This window comes from Notolabrus celidotus, chromosome 5, assembly GCF_009762535.1.
Source record: "Notolabrus celidotus isolate fNotCel1 chromosome 5, fNotCel1.pri, whole genome shotgun sequence".
NCBI classification, from domain to species: domain Eukaryota; kingdom Metazoa; phylum Chordata; class Actinopteri; order Labriformes; family Labridae; genus Notolabrus; species Notolabrus celidotus.
Genome location: NC_048276.1, coordinates 11,342,287 through 11,367,935, shown reverse-complemented (window position 1 = coordinate 11,367,935; position 25,649 = coordinate 11,342,287). Strand labels below are relative to the sequence as shown.

At 40.4% G+C, this 25,649-nt stretch overlaps 2 protein-coding genes across 9 annotated transcripts in view; one reads left to right on the top strand and one right to left on the bottom strand.

Annotated features, from left to right (window-relative positions):
* Positions 1-724: 724 nt before the first annotated feature.
* Positions 725-10,595, bottom strand: puraa (purine-rich element binding protein Aa). Of its 7 annotated transcripts, XM_034683765.1 has the most exons (5): positions 10,388-10,592; positions 7,485-7,572; positions 7,233-7,364; positions 5,124-5,267; positions 725-5,002 (listed from the first exon to the last, which is right to left on the bottom strand). In XM_034683765.1, the coding sequence occupies exon 5, from the start codon at positions 4,920-4,922 to the stop codon at positions 4,065-4,067; it is 858 nt and encodes a 285-aa protein (XP_034539656.1). In that variant the 5' UTR covers positions 4,923-5,002; positions 5,124-5,267; positions 7,233-7,364; positions 7,485-7,572; positions 10,388-10,592; the 3' UTR covers positions 725-4,064. The 7 variants fall into 7 exon arrangements, with proteins under 7 accessions (XP_034539656.1, XP_034539659.1, XP_034539661.1 ...); XM_034683768.1 differs by lacking the exon at positions 7,233-7,364 and having other exon boundaries at positions 10,388-10,586; XM_034683770.1 differs by lacking the exons at positions 5,124-5,267; positions 7,233-7,364 and having other exon boundaries at positions 10,388-10,595.
* A 1,048-nt stretch (positions 10,596-11,643) lies between these two features.
* The window catches only part of nrg2a (neuregulin 2a), an 89,070-nt gene continuing 75,064 nt past the window's right edge, over positions 11,644-25,649 (top strand). The window contains exon 1 of one of the 2 annotated variants that reach the window (XM_034683757.1): positions 11,644-13,136. In XM_034683757.1, the coding sequence (XP_034539648.1) occupies positions 12,728-13,136 (409 nt within the window). In that variant the 5' untranslated portion in view covers positions 11,644-12,727. The remainder of the gene's footprint in view (positions 13,137-25,649) is intronic. The other variant, XM_034683760.1, reaches the window with a different exon arrangement.

Sequence of the window (25,649 nt, the reverse complement as noted above, 5' to 3'; positions counted from 1 at the left end):
ATTTCACGTTTTTCCTCAGTAGAATAGCCTGTGCTTTCACAAAGGAACATTTTATCACCTGTTCTGGTGGTTTGCATCTGTGCCTCCAACGCTGCGATGACCCAAACCACTCCTCCATGTGGGCTCTTGGATGATGAGCAAACTCAGAGACTGAGTTGGCATCTGGGCTGAAGTCCATCTTAATTTAGCACATCCCCTTCAGTTCTTTCACCCTTCCTTCTGCCCAGCAGGGCGGCTGAGAGAGGCCGAAAAGACCATCAGCTTCACGACTAAAACACAAACATACATACATGTATCCTGCAGAGAGGCCACTGAGCATGCCCAAGCCTTGCACTCAGACCTGTAGAGTGGTGGTGGTGGAGAGAAGCAAACATTAGTCATGCGTATACATTTTTCTGATGTAGTTTCTTCTGGTTGGACGGACAGAGCTGGATGAATAATGTTGCAACGCTGATGTTGCATCATTGCTGTACATAAAGGAGCAGAATCAAATCAGACAGTAGATTATATTGTGAATAATTTTTGGTCTGTTTTCAACATACACAGTCATATGTTCTATGACATACCATTTCATTAACATGCATTAAACCCGTACTACAGCACTACTCTAACGTAAGAGACATTTAATTTATGCTGGGTTGTGATCACTAACTTTGAATTTCTTTGTAGAACATCAACAAAATGATCCTCACAAACAGATGATCACAAAACGCAGTCAGGATAATTAGAGATCAAAGTTATGCTTTATTTTACAGCCCGCTGTTACACATACAGTACTTAAGTAAAATCTCTATGACCAAGTCATCAGGTACTTGTCAGTGCAAAGTTTGCATTTGAAAGGCTGTAAAATTAAGCTTCAGTAATAAGCACCTTTGCAAATGTAGAGTCAGACATTTTGGACAACACTACATCTAAGTTAGACACTTTCATCAGTGAATCGTAGACAATTTGGGAAGAATTTTCCAACAAGAAACAAAACATAAAAAACACATACATTTCGAATGTAGATTTTCCCTCATGGGTAAATTAAATTTATTTTTAAAATTTGTCAAATGTACATAAATTATATTTAATGCATCAAAAACCAAATGAGCAAATCAAATACCCTCTTAAAAAAAAATAAAAGAAGATAGAACGACATTCTTTGTTGAGATTATTCAAACAAGTATTGGTCAGGCATTTCATCAACCTGGGAAAGCAAAGTGCTACACACAACAACCACTGAAGACAGTTCACCATACACCTTAACAGAGATTGGACTGAAGCACCTTTTCTTAGCTTAAAGCTAAAATGGAGATTTCACTGTTTTTTAAACATTTTTCTTTTCTCAAAAACTCCATTCTTTTTATGGTCTTCTTCAACAACCCAAGTTTCCTAAAGAGAGGCGTATTTGCAGTGACATTGTTCTGTTTCAAGTTAAAGTACTTCTGTGAACTGCTCAACCCAACAGGCTGCTAAGACCTCGGTTTTCTATATTTTCCCCTAAGATGGAGCTTTGAGTGCAAATAAAGGCATACAACTCCTTCATGAGAAATAAACATGGAATTCAGCCACATGCTTTCAAATAGTAATCATATATTTAATTGATATACATATATTGCCACCATTGGCACATACGATATTGCACACAGTGATGAAATGTTGCACAGAAAAAATAGATATATTTTTTGTGGGCGAAAACATTCCAAAATTACAAATAATGTGGAATAACGCTGAAAAGGTAAAACTACGTAAAACAAAGAAAAACAAAACAAGACATGCTTGCTGCTCCCCATTAATTGAGCGACTTACAACTTACACAAAACTACCCACGCCATAGAACGAGCATGTCAAACGGGGCTCGCCAACACGTAGTTATATCATTTAGGCCAGTACCGATGTTCCCAGTCAGCCCCTGCTCCTGCTTATGCGCTTGGCTAGTGTAGAGCCAACTCTTCTGCATCATCTTGCATCTAGGTGACCACCCCTATCCATGTTTACATGTAGGCCGATACCTGGATGGCTGGGGAATGGGGATGGCAATGAAGGTAGGGAAGGAGGGAGGTAGCAGAAAAAAAAGTTAAGAATTCTGCTCCTATGTTTTTTTTAAAGAGTTCTTAACAAACCCTTTTAGCACCACGAGTCGTGCGCTAGCACACAAGGGGGCTGAGACACGAGAATGGAAGAAAGAAAGAGAGAACATTACGAAAAAGAAGCCAAACTGCGATCCAAAGCACCAGGCCAGCGTGTAAGCATGCGGAGTGTGTAAGGCACCAGGTTGTTTATATGCTGAAGAGGATGCTCCCAATCAGGTATCATTTAGGCTATACCAGAGGCTCCAAAAATAGGTGGTCAAGGACAGTCTAGTTTGCTGGTTTCCAGTCAATCTAAACACGGGAGCAATTGTTTAATTCAATGCTGAGGTAAATCTGACATTATCTGATTGTTGCCAGTTTCTCTGGAGTTTACTGACAGAGTTTATAAAACTGCTATCACACATCTATGAGATGCGACTGAACTGGATAAGAACCAGTTGTTTTTCCGTGTGGCAGCCCAAATATTTACAATTAGACCAAAACAGAATCTCATCACCCCCAGGTAGATATTTGGGCTTACAAATCTAAAGTAGAGCTATGAGTATGTCATCGAAGTAGCCCCATAGAACTTAACACCTTTCTAAAACAGGGATGGGCACATCCGTAGAGGTGACTTGAACCCTCTTCTCCTTGGCTTATCCCGGCGTGCTCCTCAGTGCCCTCCTGATAGTGTGAAGGTGATATTTTGATTTCAGTTCACAAGGTTGGCTCCTTTTACAATCACACTTTGAAACAACTTCCACTACAACTACACCAAGCTTTCAGATAGAGATCACTTGGTACTCGGACTTGAGATTCGTACACTATAGGCAGATAAAGATACATATGGAAGGGTCCTTGAGCCAATATTTTGGGAGACCAACGAAATCTATCTTAGTGCAGATAAACATGCAGCAACAGCACTCCTTGGCACCACTTGGACTTTGATGACTGAACAAGATCACAAAATGTCTCTGTTGTTTCGGATGTGCAAACCAATAACGCTCCACTGAATTGTGCCTCCTTTTTTTTTTTTTCTCAGACCACCAAGCCAATCAGCACTGTATGTCTAGGGTTCATCTTGTTTAGTAATCTGCAATTCAGGCCATTTGCTACATGTTGTCTCTGCATTTCCTCTATCAAATACACATTTAGTACCTTTAAAATGAACACATTGCATTAACAACGAGACACAAAGGTAGTCTATAATATATAACCATCTGCATGGCAACAATTTCAACTGAAACAAAATTACAATATTAATATTTCTTTGAATGCCTCTGGCAAATGTCATCCTGTCAATTTTTTTTTGACCAGTTAAATATATTTGATTTTTATGCAATGCATATTGCACAACAAATAGAGCACTTATTTCATTTGATGAAAATGCCTATATGTTCCTTTCATACTGCATGACATATTACCAGTTTCAGAAGCAGGCCTAGCCCTCATATGATTCATGTGTAAACACATCTCTACTCACAGGTAAAGGTAAATAGGATGGCAAGTAGTACATGTGATAACCTTTTACAAAGTTTTTGAATTTGGTTTAAAAATTAAAATATCTGATTTGTGCTGAAGTCATTAGCTCACATGAAAAGGAGACGCTTTTTCCTCTGAACTCGGCAATAATTCCATTTGAACATTGCAAACACTTTTTTTTTTTTACAATAGCTTTAACTGGTACAAAAGTTTTCTGTTAATAAGGGAAATAAACACTCAGTTCAATATCGTTTGTCAAGTAGGAAACAATGTTCAAATATAATGTTATTACTTTGTTTAGCAGCCTGTTACTGTATTAATGGTGGATAAGTGGGGTAACATCCAGCGATGAGTGACAACATGTCATAACTGTCAGGTTGTGGAGGTTTCTTATATTGTGGGTGATGCTCCCTTGGAGTTAAACCATTACAGTTAAATCTTTAGATTTCTTTCTTTATACAGTAGAGTTTTTAATTATATTCTCTTGTTATTTTCTTTACTCTTGCATCTTTTTTTGCTCTCTATATATCAATCCTCGTCTCCATCGTCCGCCTGCATCTCCTCTTGTTGCTGCAGCTCGCATGCCCTTTTCTCCCGCTGCTTCTCCTGGATCTTCTTCATCTCATCGGCATATTTACTGAAAGTATTCCCAAATTTGGACCACACTTTGTAGGGCACCGTAATCGAGTTGCGGTACGTTGGCTTCACCTCGCTTACCCTCATGAACACACCATACTTATTGGATCCAACGTCGAAGAAGAAGCGTTTGTTGTCCACAGTCAATGATGACCCTTCAGGCAACTCTGCAGGTTCGTCCTCTACACCGTAATCGTCAATAAGTTTGGCCAAAGCGTCGCGAAACTCAATAAGTCCCTGGGCAGGCAGAGCAATCGTCTGGCCCTGCGTGGATCCCAAACCGGGCCCCCGGTTAACGGTCTGTCGAATCCTCAGAAACCGTCCTCTCTGGTTCTCTTTCAGATCCATGTAGTATTTCCGATTTTCTCGCACCAAGAACTCGCTTTTCAATGCTCGCCTGGGCTCGTCTTGTACCAGTCCCGGATTGCTCGGACCCAGCTGGGCATAATGTTCGATGAAGTCCCCCAAGTAGTCACGGAACTCGACCGCCACGGACATAGAGAGAGTGAGGCGGCTCTTGTTTCCACCGGCCCCGACTTCTGCTATCTTTAAGAAGCGGCCTTTCGCGTTCTGCTTCACGTCCAAATAGAAGCGTTTGTTTTGGATGTCAACCCGCTTCGACGCCAGCTCTTGTGTCTCATGCTGGAGCCCGGAAGCCAAGCCCGCCCCTCCTGCTGCTAAGTGCATGGAACCGAAGCCTGGGCCCGTGGCTGCTCCTCCCTGCTCACTTCCACTGTCTCTGTCCGCCATGATGCTGCCTGCCTGCCTTCTCCCTCTGTCTGCTGCAAAGCCACGGCCAGCCACAGCAAACGCTGGAGCTCTCGCGAGATCTACACAGAGAGGTAAAGCAAGGCGAAGGGGGGAGACGTTAATGCAGAGCGAGGAGGACGCTGTGTTTTCTCCTGCAAAGTGTAATGTCATGAGCTGTCAAATATTGGAAACGAAACCTACGCCTGGTCTTTCGGAAGAAGTGCTTTGCTCACAGTGAGATTAAGTTGCCTTTCATCGATACAGTTTCTGCAATTGGTTTTGTTTTTGCAGCCAGGAAAGACCCCCAGATTGCCCTCTGTTTTAAAGTAGAAAATGACGGTGGCCCTGCAGGAGAAAACAAATTTACAAAAGATGAAACACTTTTACAAAGTTGGAGACAAATTAACATTTTGGAAAACATTTTTAAATTTTATAAAACAAAATTTCATCAGCAAAACACTTTTACCAAGGCCAAAACAAATTTACAAAAGACAGAACACTTTTACAAAGCTGAAGACAATTTTACAAATGATGGAACACTTTTACAAAGTTGGAGACAATTTTGAAAACGACGGAACACTTTTACAATTTCTGAAACAAATTAACATTTCATTTTTACGGTAAGGGAATGTACAAAATACCCAAAGTGATCCGAAAGTGATCGAGTGAGGGGTCATTTAGTTTGTTTTGATGGAGAGAAACCCAACAGAGATGGACATGGTGTCAAACCTCAGATGAAAAAGCATCATGTCTCTGGAAAAGCTCCGTCATATCTCCACAAAACCTTCATCATTCATCATTCATGTCAGAAATCAGATGAAACGGCCTCACACCACATAGCCTCAGGCTGAACGAAGTCAGGCTAAAAGGAGTCAGACTTAAAAGTAAAAGTGTTCCGCCTTTTGTGAAATTTTCTCCAACTTTGTAAAAGTGTTTGATCTTTTGTAAATTTGTTTCCTTAAATGTAAATTTGTTTTGGCCTTGGTAAAAATGTAATTTTGTTTTATGAAATGTAAAAATGTTTTCCAAAATGCAAATTTGTCTCCAACTTTGTAAAAGTGTTTCATCTTATGTAAATTTGTTTTGTCCTTCAGGGTCACCGTACAGCCTATCCTGTCCTCATTCACTGGGTAAGTTGCTTTACTAGTTCCTCTGTGCATGTTTAATGAGACAATACAAAAAAAATGATGTTAAATACACAGTTCATTTTAATAACAGCTTTGTTTTCATTCAAAATAAGGCCAAACTCACATTTTCTTGCAATAGCCTTAGTCCTAGGATATATCCTGTCGTGGCATTTAATTTAAATTCTTATAGACAATGACATCCAAGACAAGTTACAAGGCCAAATCAACCAACTATAATCCTTACATGTGTTCCCCCCCCCCTAATATTCAACTAGATACTGGATATTAAATCACATGCATAACATGGATAATAGCTGCTTGTAAATGCAGTATGCTTTTAAATCAACAGTCCTGACAGACAGACAAAAATGATATATTACTAACTAAAAATAACACCTTAACTCAACTTTAGGGTAGTAAATGACAACTTAAAATGACAAAGCCTTCTTATTTATTGCTTTTATTTCCTTCTAAACTAAACCAATCTCATGGGAATCAAGGAAAAGCAACTTAGTGCAGCATAGGCTCTCTCAACTATAATTAAATTTTGGTTTAATGGGATGATTATGATGTGTTGCATTTCCAGCAAAGCATGTCGGGAAAAGGCAGGTGGTCGGTTTACCTTTGTTGTATAGGCCTACAAATAAACAATATTTAGGCCTACGGATGATACTCAGAGCTAGACTATCTTACTTCATTTTGGTTAATGCTGCAAATTCGGCTGAATTAAAATCGATAAAACATCCAAAGCCTGATAGTTCCTGTCATATTAAGTCACATAAATTTTGAAGGACCCTGGGAAAAATCTTCCCCCTTGCGTGAACAGAAGCTGGGTTCAGTTTGAAGTCAGCTGAGTTGCAATTTTTGCACAAAAAATAAAAAATAAAATAAAATCGAAATGTAATTTATTGCACGTTTCAAACAATCCAACCCACGTGCTCAGTGGGCCTTCAGTGGATCCGTGCGCCTATAAATTATAGAATGAAAAAATGAATATTTTATTCTTCTATTTACTGGGTTGCGTACACATACAAAAGTTATTTTTGGACCAGGACTGATAAAAGTTCACTTACTTGTGACATGCTTCGTCACCCATACTTTTTAAATGTGTCCTTATGGCTCCTCAGACAGGTAGGTGTCTGTGCTTTCTCTGTACATTGTGCTAATGCGTTGAGTGGCTTACCTGCTCGCAGGCCTACAGCAGGTTACTCTTCATTATTCAGCCGTACATTGTCTATCGCATTAAATGACAACTCATTCCAATTGTGTTAGAGGTTCCCGTCTCCTATATAGCTGCACAGGGATGTTGTCCGTTCTGCGTATATCAGTGTTGGATAAGGTTGCACATGAAAACACATCATTTGCTATGCTTTAATTGTGTGTCTAAGTAGATACAGCAAAAAAAAAATAAAAAAAATCACAAATATGAAATTACCTTTGTTTGTTCTTGTAAAAGTGTAGGCCAATTGCGTCCTTTTAAGATGACGGACTCAGTCTGGGACCGTTTTGTAGTTTAATGAAGCCTAAAATGAATAGGTCAAACAATTCGAGACAAATGATAAATGCAGAACTCACACATTTGACCTGATATTGGTCTCTTATAGGCTACATATGCTGTCTCCATGGTGATCAGGTCACGCTTATTCAATTTTCTTTTGCTCAAACTGAACGCCTATTTAAAAAAGGCTCATGAATATGACAGGAATATTTACAATGGAGGCAACAAAAGGGCCTTTATTTTATTTTGATAAATTCCTTCGTGCAATTAACAAATGCTATGTAGTTTGTTAAACATCACATCTTTTGCATCAAGCGTTTCATTAATTCCCTTCAAACAACATATGCAACAATGGAGGGACGAATAGGCTTTTGATGTGTACCTGTTTGTTAAATCGTATCTTAAAAGTTTTGAGACATGGAGCCTGCATTTATTGCTTTTGAAAAAAAAATCTACTTGTCCTTTGTATGCTTTAGGGATTAAAAAAAAATAAGATGACGTCGAATACAGCTTCCAAAAGGTGATAACATGTCTGCATCGATTTAAAAAGTTTTCACAAGCATCTATTTAATTACCTGGCACTTTGAATGAATGAGGCTTTACTTGGAGTTAAATGTAGGCCTGTATGAATTTCTTGTTTTTAAAAAAGACGCATCTGATTTGAAATAACGCAACCCTTCTCCCCTTATAGGTCGATATTCTGAAGATGATTTAAAGTGTTTAATTGCGCACATTGATAATTCCTCCTGAAAATATTAAGTATGTAAATCACACTAATTTATTTCGAAAGGTAGAGCTTTGATCTTTAAAAAATAGCTTTAAATAAGTTTATTAGCTTCCTGTGAATACGGATTAGCCACACATGCATTCTGAGCTTTTATCAGTCTTTTTACAGCTTTTCTGGTATTATTATATATTGCTATAGGCTATGTATATTCCCTCCCTAAAAAATAAATAAAAGGAACAAATGGACAGAATTATGGACAATAAAAAATAGATTAGCCTCACTTAAACCATGACCGTTTCTGCAGTGTTGACACCCTTAGGCTGACTGAAGGCCCATCAAGTTTTAAGCAAACAAATAAAGATGGGCTAACAGAAGCTAACACTTCCAAACTTAAAACACTAATGGATTCATTTTAGGGGAAGTATACCAATATTACTTTATAAATACATTTAGTTTAAATTTATTTTGATGTCAAATGTGTATTTGCACTGAATGGGCCTGTAAAATAATGAAGAAACTTTTCTGAATATTAAAGATTTCCACATCAGATTGAATAAATACTAAAATAAATATGTAGCCAAATAAAAAATATCACATTAGGTAGATAAAAGTGCTAAGAGGAACTTTTTGTGTTAGTTTAATGCTCACAGTCATCAGGCCAAAGCCATACCAAATCTGCTTTTAAAATGTGCTTCTATTGGATGGGTTAACTATATTTAATGGATTATTAATAATAACCCATGTTACCGTTTAAACGCTTTGTAACTTTATGAGGATCAGCCCGAAATAACGTTAAGGCCAAGACATACAGACCAGCCTTTACTGCTAGGTTAACTCTTCTGCTCCTCTGTACCTATACATGAGGTATTCAGGAAGTTTCAGCTGTTTTTCCTCTCTTCTTTACCCTCTTTCCTCTCATCTGTAAACGCTTATCTTTACCATAATGCCTTGCCTAATTTTCAATAAACCCTGCTGTTTTTTCTGCATTAAAGGTCGCCGGGCCTCCCGACCAGCTCCACACAAACCAGGTCTCCAGTCGAACAAATCCAGACATGTTTGAGGACATAAACATGGTGAGTAAATTATCAAGACTCTTTACGCGACAACCTAAAACCAGCGGGTCCAACAAATAAATAAAACTAAATAATGCAATGTATCATTTTACTTCATTTGGGCTATCCTTATGCTCAGTATGTTTTAGGCCCACATTGGCTTTTCATGCAGCCGTTTGATTGGTTCATCTTCACCTCATCATTTGATATTTAAGAATCCTAATAATCTTAATAATTTGGAGTGAAATACTTTATTGTCTCGATAAGTGAAATATTCTGTGTGATAAAAAAGAAACGGAGGGCATGAAATGGATAAGAAATGCAAACAACTTCATTGTAGATCAGAAAATTTAAAGACAAAAAATATAGGCCTACGTATTTTCATGTTCCCTGCAGCAGATACAACATATAGAATACTTCTTTTGATCTCATAGTCCATTTTTACCTGTTACCCTCTTGAGATTTTAACTACCCTATAGGAAATAAATACATTTTGGATGTCTTCATACTTTTTAAATGTAATCTCATCTTTGGCATGATCTGTTTTGGTGTTATTTTTCTCACCTAGCAGAGGTAATAGACCCTGTCTCTGTGCCGTCGTTTATCAGCTGCTTGCACAGACCACACGCAGTCTGACAGCTTAATGTATCTTCATATAGACTAACAGAAAGCCTCTACGTAACCTATTTTCGGACTTCTCTTAATAATGAATATGAATCAGAAAAAGCTATGTGGTGGAGACGATGAAGCCGCCTCTAGCTGCAGATTTCAGCCCCAGTAGAGGTGTCGTCGCAGTTTGGAAAAGACAGCCGCCTCACAAAGTTTTGCCCTACATCCCGACACCGGAACGCTGTGACGCTGCTCCAAATACAGCTCCATTATGATTCCAGCCCCGACTCACGGATGTATACCGTCATGATATGTGTCTGTATACCCTGCGAGGGGAATGTCATACGCGTGGCTGCACGTTTTGACACTTAAAACGCTGCAGGAGAACGAGAAAGCATCTGAATGACATGTAAATAAAGCGTCGTTCCACCAAGCGAGAGCTCACAACCTACCTTTAACAGCGCTCGGTCTGCACGCGCGGCGTCTTTACAGCCTCGACGGAGGGAAACAGAGGACAAGGCAGACCCAAAGACACATTTAAAAACCGCTGTCAGGCCTTTATAGCTCAGAGGACTGATCCTGCTTGCTTCACAAGATGGACAAGAAACGGCGAGTCGTGGCACGGAGAGCGACACATGCACGCACGAGTTCAACGCTGCACGCTTTCAGCTCTGATGTCAATACGCACGGTGGGTGCTCGGGAGACGTGCGCCCCCCCCTTGGTGGTATTGCGACATTGCAGCTTTGCCATCTGGTGGTAACAGGTAGGGCAACATCTTTTGCAACTATAATGGAGGACTGTCTAAAGAGGTTAAGGAGAATTGTTGCATAACTTACAACAGTTTTTGGACACATCTTGGGTTATCGTGGAGATCTTTGATATACTTTACATGCTTTATTCTTGAATGGAATGAGTGATACTGCTGCGCATGAGCTCTGTGCACTCTGTCTTCTTGTGAAAGTGTTGCTGTAAAAGCACAAAATACACATTCTGTCACAAGAAATAGGACCTCTGTGTACGCAGTGATAAACTACTTGGAGCTTGTGGCCTATACCACGCTATAGGGGTAATTTATAGGCACCATGAAGTTTCAGCACCACGGAGAGCAGCGATGTCCATTTCAAGTCTGTTGGGCATGCGCACGAATGAACACACAAGTAAAAGTGTATTTTTGTTACATTTTCAGTACAAATTGGTTCATTCTGGGACTTTTTGGCTACTTTTTTTTTTATTACAATTCATGAAGAAATGAGTTTCCTAAACTGTGAGGGCCACTGCTAAAATCTGCTCTGTATTATATCCCACAGCGTATTTTATTCTAAGATGCTTTTTCTAAGTTTTCACCTGCATTGATTTACAGCAGCATGTACAGCAAATGTGTGTCAACGTGTTCACAGACACACTGCGGTCAGCAGATGTCGCTCTTTGTGAATGCTGTTAGTACAACATCTTGTATCCGCATTCTATTTGGCGTTTAGACTAAACCAAATCAAAAGCAATAGATTCATAACTTGGACTAAAAAACTGCTTTTGATAGATAACAGCAGATGTGGTCATTTTGAAGTGTGTTTCCCAGTTGTGACTGATTCTGTCAAACATTAGATAGAACACGTTTACACGTTAAATGTACCTGAAAACCATAGAAACATATTTTTTACTGTTTTTTTTCTGCTTGTCAAGCGCTGAAAATAGTTCGTCTCCGCTCTGTAGTCCAGTGTTGCAGCTGATTTATCTGTATGGATTTAATGCGGTGCTTCAACATCAGTTTTTTCAGAGGCAGAGCAGTGAATGTGACCTGAATGCAGGGCATGACTTAATGGGATGAGACGCAAAACTCATTCAAAACAGTCTGTTGAAGAATCTGAGATGCTTTCGCAGCCTTAGTCATCGCGGCCATATGATTTTTCTAGGCCCACTGGACTATATGCGGCTGCATTTTTTAATGTGAACAGATTTCATTTGTTGGAGTGATGCCTTGGCTACAGTAAGATGCGTTTCTAAGGAGGGGACAGTCATGGATTTAGGATCTGGTTTGTTTCATTATAACGTGAGCTCACCGCTGCTGAAACACCATGGAGTGATTGACGTACAGTAACTGGGTTTTGGGAGCGAGGAGATCGACCCTTTGGTCCATCGGTTGCCTGTATCTCAGTGCTCCAATCCTGCGTTTTTTTGTTGACGGAGCCCCTTGGCAATCGGCATTATTTCCTCTCCGTCTGTGGCTAGTGGGGGAGGCGGAGAGAGAGCCGCGGAGGAAGGCGCCGTATTAGCGTTTCAGCTGCTGACCACGAATAATGCTTTATTTTGGGGAATGAAACGTGGCTTATGTTTTTGCGAGCGGACTACCAAACTTGTGCTCCACTGCAGCATTTTGCGTCTTTTCCCTCCGCTGCAGATGATACAGAAAAGCATCATAGCGGTACCCCACCACTGCATTTTTTGGGCAAAGATAAGAGTGGCGTCGTCTTGCAGTTAAGGCTACTATGGCAGCATAGGGGGCATCTTCTGGAGGGGAGAATCCGCCAATTCCTTGCTTAGCCCTGTCTCCAATGCCTTATTATTAGCGGAAAGCAGTGACTGGATTTGAAACCCAGCTGTTTACCCGTTGGAAATCACTCGAAAAAGCAGCGGATCCCGATGGCATGGACACTTATGCAAGGTCTGCCGCGCTGCCGTGCTACAGGAGCCTACTCGCTGTCTCTACATTCAACCCAGCTCCATCGCCATCGCCCCGCAGCCGAGAGAGCCCTGCCGCAACGCGACCAGCGACCACCGAGCCAAAGCAGGCGGCATGAGGCTTGATTCAGTACATTTATCCATGCTGGTCATCGGGGTCTCATTCGCCTGCTACTCCCCGAGTTTGAATTCCCTGCAGGACCAGGTTTTCAAATCCTCCGTGGTGATCGAGGGCAAGGTGCAGTCTACGCCTGTGAACATCTCCGCGGAGCCGTACCGTGTGAATGTCAAAGTGCTGGATGTTTGGCCCCAGAACAGCGGGGGTCTGGAGCGAGAACAGCTCGTCACAGTGGGGGAATTTGGATCCGAGGCTCCGTGCACCAAAGTGAAGAGAAACCACAAATACATCTTTTTCATGGACCCCACTGACGAGCCCTTGGTTTTCAAGGCATCGTTCGCGCCTCTGGACACGAGTGGAAAGAACCTTAAAAGGGATGTTGGGAAGATCTTGTGTGAGGACTGCGGTAAGTGAATGTATTGTGGATTACCGGTGAAGTGCAACCCGGAAGAATGAACGGTGTGTTAGCAGCCCGGCTGGCTGAGGGCGTTTTGGTAACAGGTACTCTGGTGTTTTGGGGTTATTCTGGCCACAGCAATGTTCGGAGTCACTGAGTAACCAGATAGATGCCTGAGGGGCGTCTATGCAGCAATTTTCGACAACTCTCGCAGGCTCCCATAGCCCACATGATCAATCAAACTCTCTTTCTCTCTCCCATTCTCTTTCCCCTCAAACTGCATCGGACATGCGCCTCGCACTGTTGCTTATGAGGAATTACAGTTCGTGTGTATCCAACTCTCAGCATCCTGCAAACCCGCATTACACTTTTAGAAACATTTTAATGCATCTCTTACATCCCAGGCGTCATAAACAAGCGTCTGTTTTCTAATATGTGTCACGGCTTCTTATAGGAACATCCAGCACATGCATTTAATAGACTCGGTTTAGTTTCAGGACCAGGGACAGCGGCCTGTATCACCGGGATCACGTGGGGGGAAATCACGCAGCCCTAAGCAATTTGGCTCCTGGGCTCTACTTAGGCTCACGTCCTGCTTTAATGCTTTAATACCTCACATTGTGGCACAGCCTATTGTATTACTAGTCCTGCACAAATGCATCTGTAGTGCAGACACAGGACTAGCAGTGTGAGTGAGGCAGAGACCTGAAATAGATGGGGTTAAGTTTTGAAAGTGGGATTCTGTCAACACGTTGGGGTTTGCTCTGTTTGCTGAGATTCATGCACAAGAAGCTCAGGAACAGACTGAAGATGTGGTTTGTAGGCAGTCATTTAAAAATCAGATAAAGGTTTTTTACTGTAAGGCATACTTTATATTCTTATTTTATGGAATTTAAATATGCTTAAAATCCCTGAGCAGTTATCTCCCCTTCACTAAAAAGTTAAGAGATCTAGGTTATAGAAGTCACTGATTAAGATTGCATTGGTGTTAGTGCACTTGGCTACACGCAAACACATTCACTGACATGGATGTTCAAACAGACTGCCTTGTTTAAAACTTGCACGTTGTTTTAGTGACAATCCATGAAGCAGTCCGTCACTTGATCTGCTAGAGCAAACCTTGCAAGAGCTGAGTTGCTCCTACTTTAATTATACAGTAGTGTCAGTGTCAGTAACTGGATCTTTGTCTACAACTCATGTCCCATGCTGGTCAGCCTGCAGTTTAACTTTAAACATGAGCTCATCTTTTTTGATTCTCTGCATGTTTTGAGCTGATTAGGACGAGTGCAGCACATGCAATCTAAACTCTGTTACTACCATCACATGCTGCACACATTTCTTGCCTCCCCTCTTGTGTTGTGGCCTGGAACATGAAGTGTGCCCTGTACTGCCGCCTCCTTAAATCCTCTTAGCCTCTACTCATGGGACACAAATGCTCCCCTCTGCTCTTGATTTTGCCACTCTCACTCTAGCTTTTAAACTCATCATCCCATTAGAGAGGTGACACAAAATGGACCTTATTACCTCTTGAGTACCTCGAACAGCCAAAACACCCCCCCTGATTTTTCCGCCACTTAGCAAAGCCGGTCAGTGGCGTGATCAAACGGTGCATGGCGGCCTCACTGTATTACCTGAGAGAGTTGCCACGCCCGCTCATTGTGGCTGTGGAAGGTAGTTCAAAGTACAGAACAACATAGCTGATGTTGCTTATGTGGGGCATTGTAACAGAAGAGCTTGTTACTCAGAGTATTTAATGTCTTTGTTTCTTTTGTGACTCGAACCCCCCCTACTAACCATGCCATTTTCAACATCACACAGACAGATAAACAGCCCATCTCTTGATGGCCTCTTGTCCCTTTGAGCTCTCTTTTTCATTCAGCAGGGACTGAAGATCCTAAATGCTCTGTTTTCTGCTTCCCTCCTTCATATAAAGCTCTATTACAGCAAATTAGTGCATTTATATGACGAGCCATACATTTGGACTGTGAACCTTGGACTTGTGAATCTACACTTTGAAGGAGCCTTGTCAGATTCTTCAAAATAACGTTCATATACAACTAATTGGCAATAGATGGTGCACATTCAATTGTTACTTCATATCATAAATGGCAGAAACAATGACAGAAAATGTATCTAAATCTTTATTGACAACATGTTCAATTAGTTTTCAGCCTAAGTAGTGAATCTTGCAGTCCACTTATAGTGACAACATTGTTCATATTTTTAGGGATTTGTTTATAATAGTGACCCGAGACATTCAACTTTTTTAGAATCTCACCCAACAACCTTTTCCTTACCTTGACGGAAGTTCAGTAACAGCCTCACCTTACATAAAGCACCTTTTTGCTTAATCTTAACACCTATCTGGGCCATGCACAAACTCAAGAGACTTGTCCGGCATTTCAGCATTTTGCACGCCAACTATCCTCGTTGATGTACCTCTTGCTGCATCCAGCACTGTACATAAATCTAGCATTTCATCCACCATAAAAACGTCTGTAAACATAATCCGGGCAGCAATTGCTTTGACATTTCTGCCTAATTAGGAACGCAGTTTAATTACATGGAAACATTTTTTTGAGGAGACAGGGTTGAACACTGATTCGTGGCCCTCTTAACTCACATCACAAACTTACATTAAATCCCTCTCGTGCAGGAGAACACAAGCTCCCAAGTGTGTGAACTAGGAGACTGAATGTACAGCTCTAAAAATGATGCAGTTGTTTCCATCTGGTTCCTAAGCGCTGCCTTGATAAACAGGTTACCTACAGAGCTAACCACCTGCACCTATTCCACAGGACTCAGTCAGCTGGGAGCTCTGGGTTCCTGCCAAAGTAGAAAGAAAACACCAAGATATAATCTTTTCATGTTAAACTATCTTACCGGCATTGCAACATTGCCTCTGATATCATTCAGCTGCAAAGAAAAGAAGTGTAGCACCGCTTTTTGTGAAGTATTCAGCATTAACACATGGCGGGAAGTCTTTCCTGGCAGTCCAGTGCTGCTTTGTGACACATCAGTGATAACACATGATAACACCATCATTTCTATGAGCAAGTTTTTCCTGGTGTGTGCATATTTGACTTTTTCTCTACAGAATGAGACCTTGTTTTGACTTCTCTTTTTAGCTTGAATATCGAATATGTCTGCAGGCTATGAGATGGAGGCTATGACATAAGATGCCAGAAAAGAAAATTGCATCTGACTTAATGAGAGCAAATATGTTTCCTGTTGGAATGGGATCCTGTATTGCTCTACTTGAAACTGCAATTTGAAACCTGCTTTTTTTTCTTAGTTTAATTGTAGTGTTTTCATTATATGTCTTAGTCTAAATCAAGAGAAAACAAATGTAGTAGTCGAGGCTTCCGCGTTTCATCTATAGACTCAGAGGAGACCTACATAACTGCATTTTGTATGTGCATGTGTGTGGGTGTACGCAGACTGTTGGCAGCATTGTGTCTGTAAAAGTACAGTACAAATTGGTGCAACACTTGCGCACAGAAAAGGTCATCTGAGTCTGAGAGTAACACATCGTCCTTAAAACCGCCTTCATACTTGTTATTGACGGGCGTGCAAATCATTCCCTCTCTTTAGAGCGTTTAATTAATGCTCATTAAGCCTCATTTATTCCTCACAAATGAAATAACGGAACAGTGTTGTTGTGAATGCACACTCTATCACTAACCTGTCACTGTATGCAGGTCACAGCTGCTGCATTGAGGTGGTAGACAGGCAGAATGTAGCCCTGAGCAGTAAAGCGGTGCATCTTTCTGTGAATTGAAAGAGTTCCTTAGAAGAGCTCGACATAGAACATGAATGACAGCTGTTGATGCGTGCTTGGTTTTGCTCTTACCCCCAACTGGATTGTCTGTATGAATGAACAAGCACCTGCAAGTTGGAAGGATATAGATTTGTTTCCACGAAGGTTTGGGTGTTGTGTTTATTTTTCTTCTGCTCGCTAGGTCATTTACGGAGACTTTGTGCCCCGCTGGATCTCTGCTTGGCCTCTCTACTCTGACAAGACAGCTTGATGTATATTTATAAGATCTCTGAAAAAGGGCATGGCCACTTTCAGTAATTGGACCCTCATTTTCCTCTCCCATTAGGCACTCTCTAACAATCATTCAGATCTGTACTCCACATTTCTAAAGACATCATTGTACAAGCTATCATTATGACAGAGTGAGCACATCGAGGCTCCGTCTCAGAGAGTCACATTTCTGCAGCGAAGGACCCGTCTTCGTGGTGGAGTTGAGGTTCACTGATTCAGGTCAAGGTTGATACCTATTTGCAGGGCATGAATGTTGCAAAGGGTGTTCTTGGAGGCTCCTAAAACATCACATAAGAGAGATGTCTGCAGCCTTTTGTTTATGCACGTTTCAGTCCAGTGTCTAGATCTTACAAAGGGATTGAAATAGTCTGCTGTATTTGTATGGTAGTAGTATTGTGTAGGCAAGTATTTGGTCTGGTTCACCACAGTGTCAGTTGATTCATTCAATCTATAAAGCACTGTAAAGCATGTCTGTTGAGGTTAGATGACTAATGCACGAGTGAGGAGTTGAAATTTCTATTCTGCTTCAACTTTAGTCTCCTCAGCGTTTACTTTGAAGTGCTTTACATTCAGCTCTCCCTTCAAGTTGCATCAGTCCAGGCTTCATACACACTCTCCATCACAGAAAGAATCAGACTTTCACTGAATCTTAAGATGACACAAACCCTGCACAGAATAGTTATACTAGTACGCCTTAGCATTTCCCCTCAAATTGATTTTAACACTGTAGTGTAAGAGCTGTATCTTCCTTTTAAAATGCTGAGAGTGTTGTTTTTCCTCTTCTTTTCTGTGCCAACGCTGTCATAGTCATGTCTAGATGCTTATACAGTCCCATTGGGCTTAACTGTGTGCGCTGCATCTGCTAATGTTGTGTTGATATTACAGCCCTGTTATAATCAGGGTGAAGACATGGTTACTATTGTTAAGAGGATCTGTCTAGCGTAGAGCTTAAGCTGTCTTTCACATGTCATAACACACTAACCTGGTGTGCTGGCACTGTCTGACATGAACACATTTCACAGCATTAAAGCTAACATACCATAAAGAGCTCAGTGTAGCTCTTATGTTGATGTTTGCATATAAAAAGGCATACATTTTATCAAGAAACCACCATGCATTTTACTCAAAAGGAAATTCATGCTTGTTGCTTTTGAAATATTTGTTCTCCAATCTTTTTTTCTTTTTACCCACAAATGATTGTGGAATAATACTTTTAACATTTATTTAAAAACATCCTTTGCCTACCATCACCAAGCATCATTCAAGCTAACTTCAACTTGTGTAAGCAAATGACATAGAGTGGCGTTGGTTAGATTTAGTGGTTGAATCATTCGTCCAGAGGCTGTCATCCTCAAAGCAGGCGGCCTGGTTTCAAATCCAACACATGGCCCTTTGCCCCATGGCATCCCCCACTCTCATTTCCCAGTTTCCTACTCAATCTGCTGTCCTATCCTCTTAATAAAGGCTTTAAAATCCCCCAAAATAATCTTGGAGGAATGACAAAGTTTGAGCTCAAGGTTTAAAAATGCAGATTAGGGAGGACAAAATAGAACCTAGTGAGAATGGGGTACATTAACTTGATTTCCTACCTAGGTATTAGAGCTTGGAGTTGCTGTAGCTTACATGTTAGCAAAGAACATATCTGAAAATGTTCAGCCATACAACCCCCCAGGTTAGCAGATCTGAAGACGCACCCTCAGGAATAGACTGCAAATCCAGGCTTATGATTTAACACTTTCAGATACATGTCAGTAATCGATTGTCCCTCATAAAGCTGCGATGCAGAGCATTACTACCTTTCACAGGGTTTGTGTTTTTGGTGATCGTTTAGTTCTAAGTCAGACTTTCATTCTTCTTGAATTGCATCTGATTTTGTTAAGATGTTCAAAGAATAATATATTTGGGTAAGCTTGCTAGGTGGTTGTAAGAACAGCTGCTTGGTGCCACTGGTTGACTGCTGCTTTGGTTTGTAGATTGTAACCAAAATATTTAACAGGGCAGACAAATCTTCTTTAAGCTAATGTAACATAATCTCATGTAGCTAGACAGTTATCTTGTTAGTCAGCAGTGGTCAAGAAATGATCATGCGATAATTAGTTATTATAATGTTGTGCTTGCTAATTCTACTTTGGTTCTCTGTGTGTCTTCGGCTGTAACTTTGTGTCTTTTGCTGCTGACTGTCTGGGCCAGGTCTCCCTTGAAAAAGAGATTTTTTATCTCAATGGGACCAACCTGGTTAAATAAATAAATAAATGAATAAAAAGATTTAGAAAGGAGCTTAAGGTAAGTGGGCTAAAATACCTCTAGAGAAGCAGACTGAGTTTTGCTCAGAGAATAGTATAGATTTGTGAAATCATTATTTTTCCAGATGTCTGCGTTTCATGTCCAACTGTAGCACCAATGTTATCTAGATGTGGCTCATCTGCATACAGTGTCCAAGGATGGCAAAAGCTGAAAAACTTGTGCCAACTAAGTGTCCTGAACTGACCAACGTATGTCACCATAGACTTTGTTCTTCTCAGTCCGCACGTGTCCCTATTTGGCCTGAAAACCTTGTCTTCCCAGAAGCCTACATTTCATTTAAAGATTATTTTCTCCCATAAATATATTTCCCCCAAAATCAATCTCCACTTACTGCCCCCTACAGGCCTGAAGCGCCTCTGTTGATGATGACTGGACATGCAGTGTTTTTTCTGTTGTATTGCGTATAAATGAGTGTTTTTGATTCTTCATCTCCATAAATTAGCAGCCTGACTCCTCTGACTCAATTCTTCTGGGCTGCTGCAGCATGATTTTAATGCTTTTAATATTGATGCATGTGTTTGTCTTTCTGCTGCACATTTCTCAGCTTGTTTTTAACATTCCATAAATGTAACAATTTTCAAAATATACAAACACCAGAACTATCAATAGCTCTGATTCTCCAATGAACTGCAAGTTGGCATGTGTAATACCAGGAACAGTTCTTACCTAAATGGAATGCAGCCTTTATGAAGGTAATTAGTTTGATGAAATTTTTGGCTAGATAGAGGTCTAAGAAGCTTGTTTGGTGCCTAACACTAATGGAGCTCTGACGAATATATCCAGATCTGATAAGGTCACTGGTTAGATCACGTGCACCAGAGGGTGACAAGGTTCCATAATAATTGTGTCAATGTAAGAAAATGAAGAGAAAGTCAGAAAAAGCAGGAGTATAGGAAAAGCATGGAATATGCTCTTATTTATCTTTTACCTCTCATCCTTGTTTTGGCACCAGGTATACTTCTCCAGAGTTCATCTTAGGCTAAAGCAATTCCGAGAATGGGAGCTCTGCGCATGGAGATTTTATGGATTACACTCCTTGAAGACTTACAAAAATGAGAAAGTGAAAACAAAGTTGCATTCTGACAGACTACAGTAATCCAATAATCTTGGATTGTACTCTATGTTCTTTAATCGTCACAGAAATATCCACCAATGATGAAAAAGGCCTCCGTTTGTGAAATCTCAGAACATGACATGGAGCTAAGCGCTTGTCAATTCCTTTCTCTGCTGCACCACAGAGCCAAAGGACTACCAGCCATTATGAGTTCTTAAACATGAGTTTAGTTCTACATGAGTGCTTTGCCCGCTCTACTGTGACAGATATTTTCCACAGTTTTGAATGTGTGTTCAACATGGCCTTTGATTCAACACACACCAAAGCAATGCTTTGAATGATTATGAATTTCCATGCTGTAATACAGAATTACTGCCGGGCTCATGGAGAATAATGGGCTTATGAGTTCAGCTGCACAAGAGCTATGAAAGGAGTCTGCAGTGGCATGCAGTTTTAGGCTTTTAATTTGATATCAAATGAATCATATGAACGACGTAACTGCCAACTGCTTCAGCAACATTTTCAATGTATTTACAATATTTGTTGGATTAGGAGTCCAGGGAGGAAACAGACAAAATTTGGCAAGTGAGCAGAGTTGGTAAAGAAAAGAACAGTCTGTTTGCAAGTTTGCTCAAATCTAACAGGGAAAAACCTGCACACTTTAAATAGAATAGAATGATTGAAGCATTAAAGCACACTTTAACTTGTTACAGTATCATGATTATTTTTTTTTACATGATTCTTTGGGCTTCTTCATGCCTTGATTGAGAGGATAGGACAGTGGACAGAGTTGGAAACTTGAAAGAGAGGGAGGAGGGATGACATGGCAAAGGGCCACGGGTCACATTTGAGCTTGGGCTGCCCACTTCAAGGACTCTTAACCACTGCATCACCCTCCAGTATTAATGTCTCTGTGTTAATGAAGAACAATGCATTTCTTTTAGTCTTAACCAGGCTTATGATGTATGCCTTTTTTAAATGTGAAGGTATTTCTGGGTACAATAAACTGAGCAAAAGACAAAGATGCTGTGATGAATATTTAGCAGCACATAAAGATGAATGTTTTTTTGCTTCATGTGTAAGTTCTGCAGAACAAGAGCTGAGCTTCATGCACCAACTTTCATCAAACAACACTACATGCATTGATGAGTTTTCTTTCTTTCTTTCTTTCTTTCTTTCTTTCTTTCTTTCTTTCTTTCTTTCTTTCTTTCTTTCTTTCTTTCTTTCTTTCTTTCTTTCTTTCTTTCTTGTGTGATTACAGAAACATTGATGCATTTCATATACGTCACTTCTAAACTTGTACTGTATCACCTACAGTACTGCTGCAGCTCTGCAGCTTGTAAGCAGCTGTCTGATAACAACCATCTGACAGAGAAGGAGGATTGGGTCAGCTGCTGGTGGTGTGAATGCAGATTAGTTTTAACAGTTAGTAGTCATACATAATGTCCCAACCAATAATCTCCATTAATCTCTGATTTCAAATCATACATGTGATGAAAGCTGCTTGTGGAACAGCAACACTATTTAGAACAGAGTTTTAATATTAACAGAGAGGATATTTCTGCCCTTGTTTCAGAGAACACAAGTCCACATGACTTTTGTATAACAGAATATCTTGGGCAACATGAGAGGGCAAAAAATAATTTCTTTTGGTCTAACAAACTTGAGAGGCCAGTAGGAGGCGATAAAGTTTGTGCGAACACGAAGGACAATCTCACAATGTAAGGTCAGCTTCTATTCTCCCGTTGAATGTTTAAAACACATAACTAGTCACATAAATGTTTGTGTATTTGATGTCATTTTACATCTTGTAATAAGACCGAGCAGTGCGTACCAAATAAAAGTACATCAGTTAGTTTTGATGTTGTTGTTTGAGGCGCTGCTGGCTACACAAATCAGCACTGAGCATGTGCAAATTTAGGTGATGACGTCATCATTCCTCAAACAATCCGTGCTAAATCTCCATGTGTAAACAAAGATTTTAACATAAAGATGTTATGTTTGATTCTGCAGTTTGAGTCCATCATCTAGACCTAAATGAAGAATACGACTTTAGTAATATTAGTATTAATAATAATACAATGCATATACATGGAGGCGGCATTTAATGTAGACTTAAAAAGAGTGCCTTGATTTTGAGGAAATTATATTGTCATCAAATTGTGACTCTTTTGTGAAATCGTCATTATTGGGATCAGCCTCAGTGTTTTAAGAGTTGTTTGGACATTTGATGTCTTCTTTAAGAGAGACTTTTTTTTTATAGAAATTCCAACATTATCTAAGGTGTATATGATATTTCTAGATTATATTCAATCCACTTTACTGGCTGTGTCCATTTGCGTTACTGAAAGCTACCATTACAGCAGCACACATTTAGTCTCAACCATCTGCAACCATGTGCCGTAACAACCAAGCTTCTACACATGACCTTTAATGTGATATTATAAAGACAAATTTACGCCAATGTGCTACTAAGCTGAACAGAATCCAAAATAAACATGCTAGTAAAATGTTTAGCCTCCTTGATCAGAGTTTTCACCCTCTTTTCTGCCACTCCAACAGTCAGGCCTCTGACTTTTTCAACCCAGTGAACAATGTTGCCTTCGCCACAATGAGGCAGTATATGATCAGGTTCAGGAAGCAGGAGGAACACCGAAAAGTTGAAAGGGATGAGTCCGCTGGGAATGTCACAGCAGTTGTTCGGCTCCCTGCCCCTGCGGCTGGAGCTGTGTCAAAAAACAGTGAAAAGCCTACAGTCAGTGCTCGGTCCTGGAGTTATGTACAGGATAACAACTGTGAAAGTCATTGCCATTTGGATTGTACTTTGTTTCACGAGCGGAGGCCATCTTTCTACTGTTGTTAATGCTGCTGTCAGCTGTAAGCGGATGTGTTCCTCTGACTAAACTAACTGTAATGGTGTCCCTCAGGGAGAAGCAATCATGTACGGTGTTGGACTGAGGTCAAAAAGATGCCAAGTAATAACTCTGAGCAGTTGCGGGGTTGGAAAACACGGACAGCTGCCCCCAGTGTTTCGTATTCACAAAAAGGAAGATTAGAAACTTTAAATACAACCATAGATAACATTTGAACCTAATAAAACATGGTGGCCTGGAAGGTTTTCTTACTTTATCCGCAGTTAGCTGAACAATAAAAGCACAAACCAACTTTTAAGAATCATTTTAGACGAGTCCAAAAACCCTCACTCGAAATCAAAATTGAAATGAGGAAAATAAAAACTCCGGTTAAAAACATTCTTTATAATGTGGCCTCTTCATTGCTCCAACCTGTAAGGTGTTTATATCAGCCTTCTCTGCACAATTTGTGCTGCGTGAAGGCAGTTTAAGTTTACCCTGCCTTTTGAATCATTCAGTAATTTGCAGCTATCTTGGGCTGCAATACTCTTCCTTCACAGGCTGCAGCCAGTGCATGTGATTAAATATTTAAAAGTTTTTTTTCTGTACGCAGCATGAAAGGTTGTCGACTAAATTAACCCTTTAAAGCCACAAATAGTATCACCATTCTACAAGATAGAACAGCAAGACTGGGGGAAAAAAAACAACCTGCACACCAGTAACAGACAAAAATGAGAGCGTTTAGTGAGCTGCAGGATGTAAGAAAAACATACAAGTTTACAGAAAGAGGTCACTGCTGCTTGGACTGTGTTTCACCACGCTTGTGCCATTTTGAAGGAGATAACAAGACAAGCCAGAAAACAAATCAATCATTTAGATCCATAAATAAAACATTATGCTGGTCTGTTTTGGCATGCTGTCTGGTGTGTCTAAGACTCATAAAATATCATAGTTTTCGGCCTAAATTTGTCCCACATAAACTGTATGTGGGCATCAGATTGACTTATACTTTGGAGCAAAAGGCTGCCAATAATTTGTTTCAGGGCTGTTAACCTCATTTCGAGTTCACTTGGCTTTGTTAACATCTATCGACAGCTCCATTATTAACCCTGTTTAGTCGTGTAATCCCGCTCTGGATCAATGCATGTAAAAGGCATAACTCTGAAAAACTCAGCTAAGCTCATTTTTTAACAGCCCCATAAAGCAGATTGGCCCCCCTTCGATGTTAAACTGGCAACTCTGTCATGCAAAAATATGTTTCCAACACTTGTTGAGCTTGTTGTCTCTGCAAACTCATGCAGAGGTTACATTCATAGCTGATGGATACTTTTCTAGTTTATGAACAGTATAATTGCCTGTAACACCAGGCTTGTTGTCAGGAGTGTCTAGATCACACAAATTACGGCTGAGATCAACATTGTTTTGGCATGTTGCAGAAGAAACCTGCTATTGCTCAGTCCAAAGAGGGAGGATGAGGCTGCCGGGCACAAATTTCCGTGTTCTTTCACTTGCAGATCTTTGTGGCTGTGGGCGTAGCAGCGCAGAAAACACATTCCATAATATTCCATAAACTGGTTTATAGATGACAAGAGGGATCCTCAATCGCAGGGTATCAAAGGTTTGTGTAAACAGCTTAAAGGTCTTCAATGTCAACGTCGCAGGCTTCGCTTTATTTATGGTGCAGTGTCAGCTTCAGTTTTTGTAAATACGTGCATTGTTTTCCTGCCAATGTCAACAGAGGACATGGGTTAAAAGTTGAGCAATATTTGTAATTTTATGTCAGTCCAGGTGGAATACAGTAATCTGACTCCAACCCCAGACAACTTGCGCAAAAGCAATGCTATCACTTTGCGTGGGAATTATGAATTTATGATCCTCTGGAAAACAAGGTGATTCGTTTAAGATGGAAGGTGGAAGGAAAATGTCTTATTAATTTTAAAGCGCCAACAAAGGGTGCCAAAGTCACTGTCAGAAATAGAACAGCTAATTATCACTCTGTTACCATTGGGTTTCCAAGCAGTAAGAGGCAGGTGGTATGGAGTAGTAATGCAGTATGTGCTTACATGCCTAAATGTGAAACCAGGGTTATTTTCAATCATTTGCATCTGTGTTTTTGTCCGGAGCGTTTGTAAATTAGTTTGTGCACAAAATCTGCTCATTAGTTATTTATTTGCAGCTCCGGTTGCTTCTCAATTGTGGCGTCTCCTCTCCGATGGGTCAGGTAGATTCACAGGAAGCAGCTTGACACTGAAGGACAGTGC

Excerpts from the sequence above, each read along its gene's own strand:
- puraa (XM_034683770.1), bottom strand. The coding sequence starts at position 4,922 with ATGGCGGACAGAGACAGTGGAAGTGAGCAGGGAGGAGCAGCCACGGGC.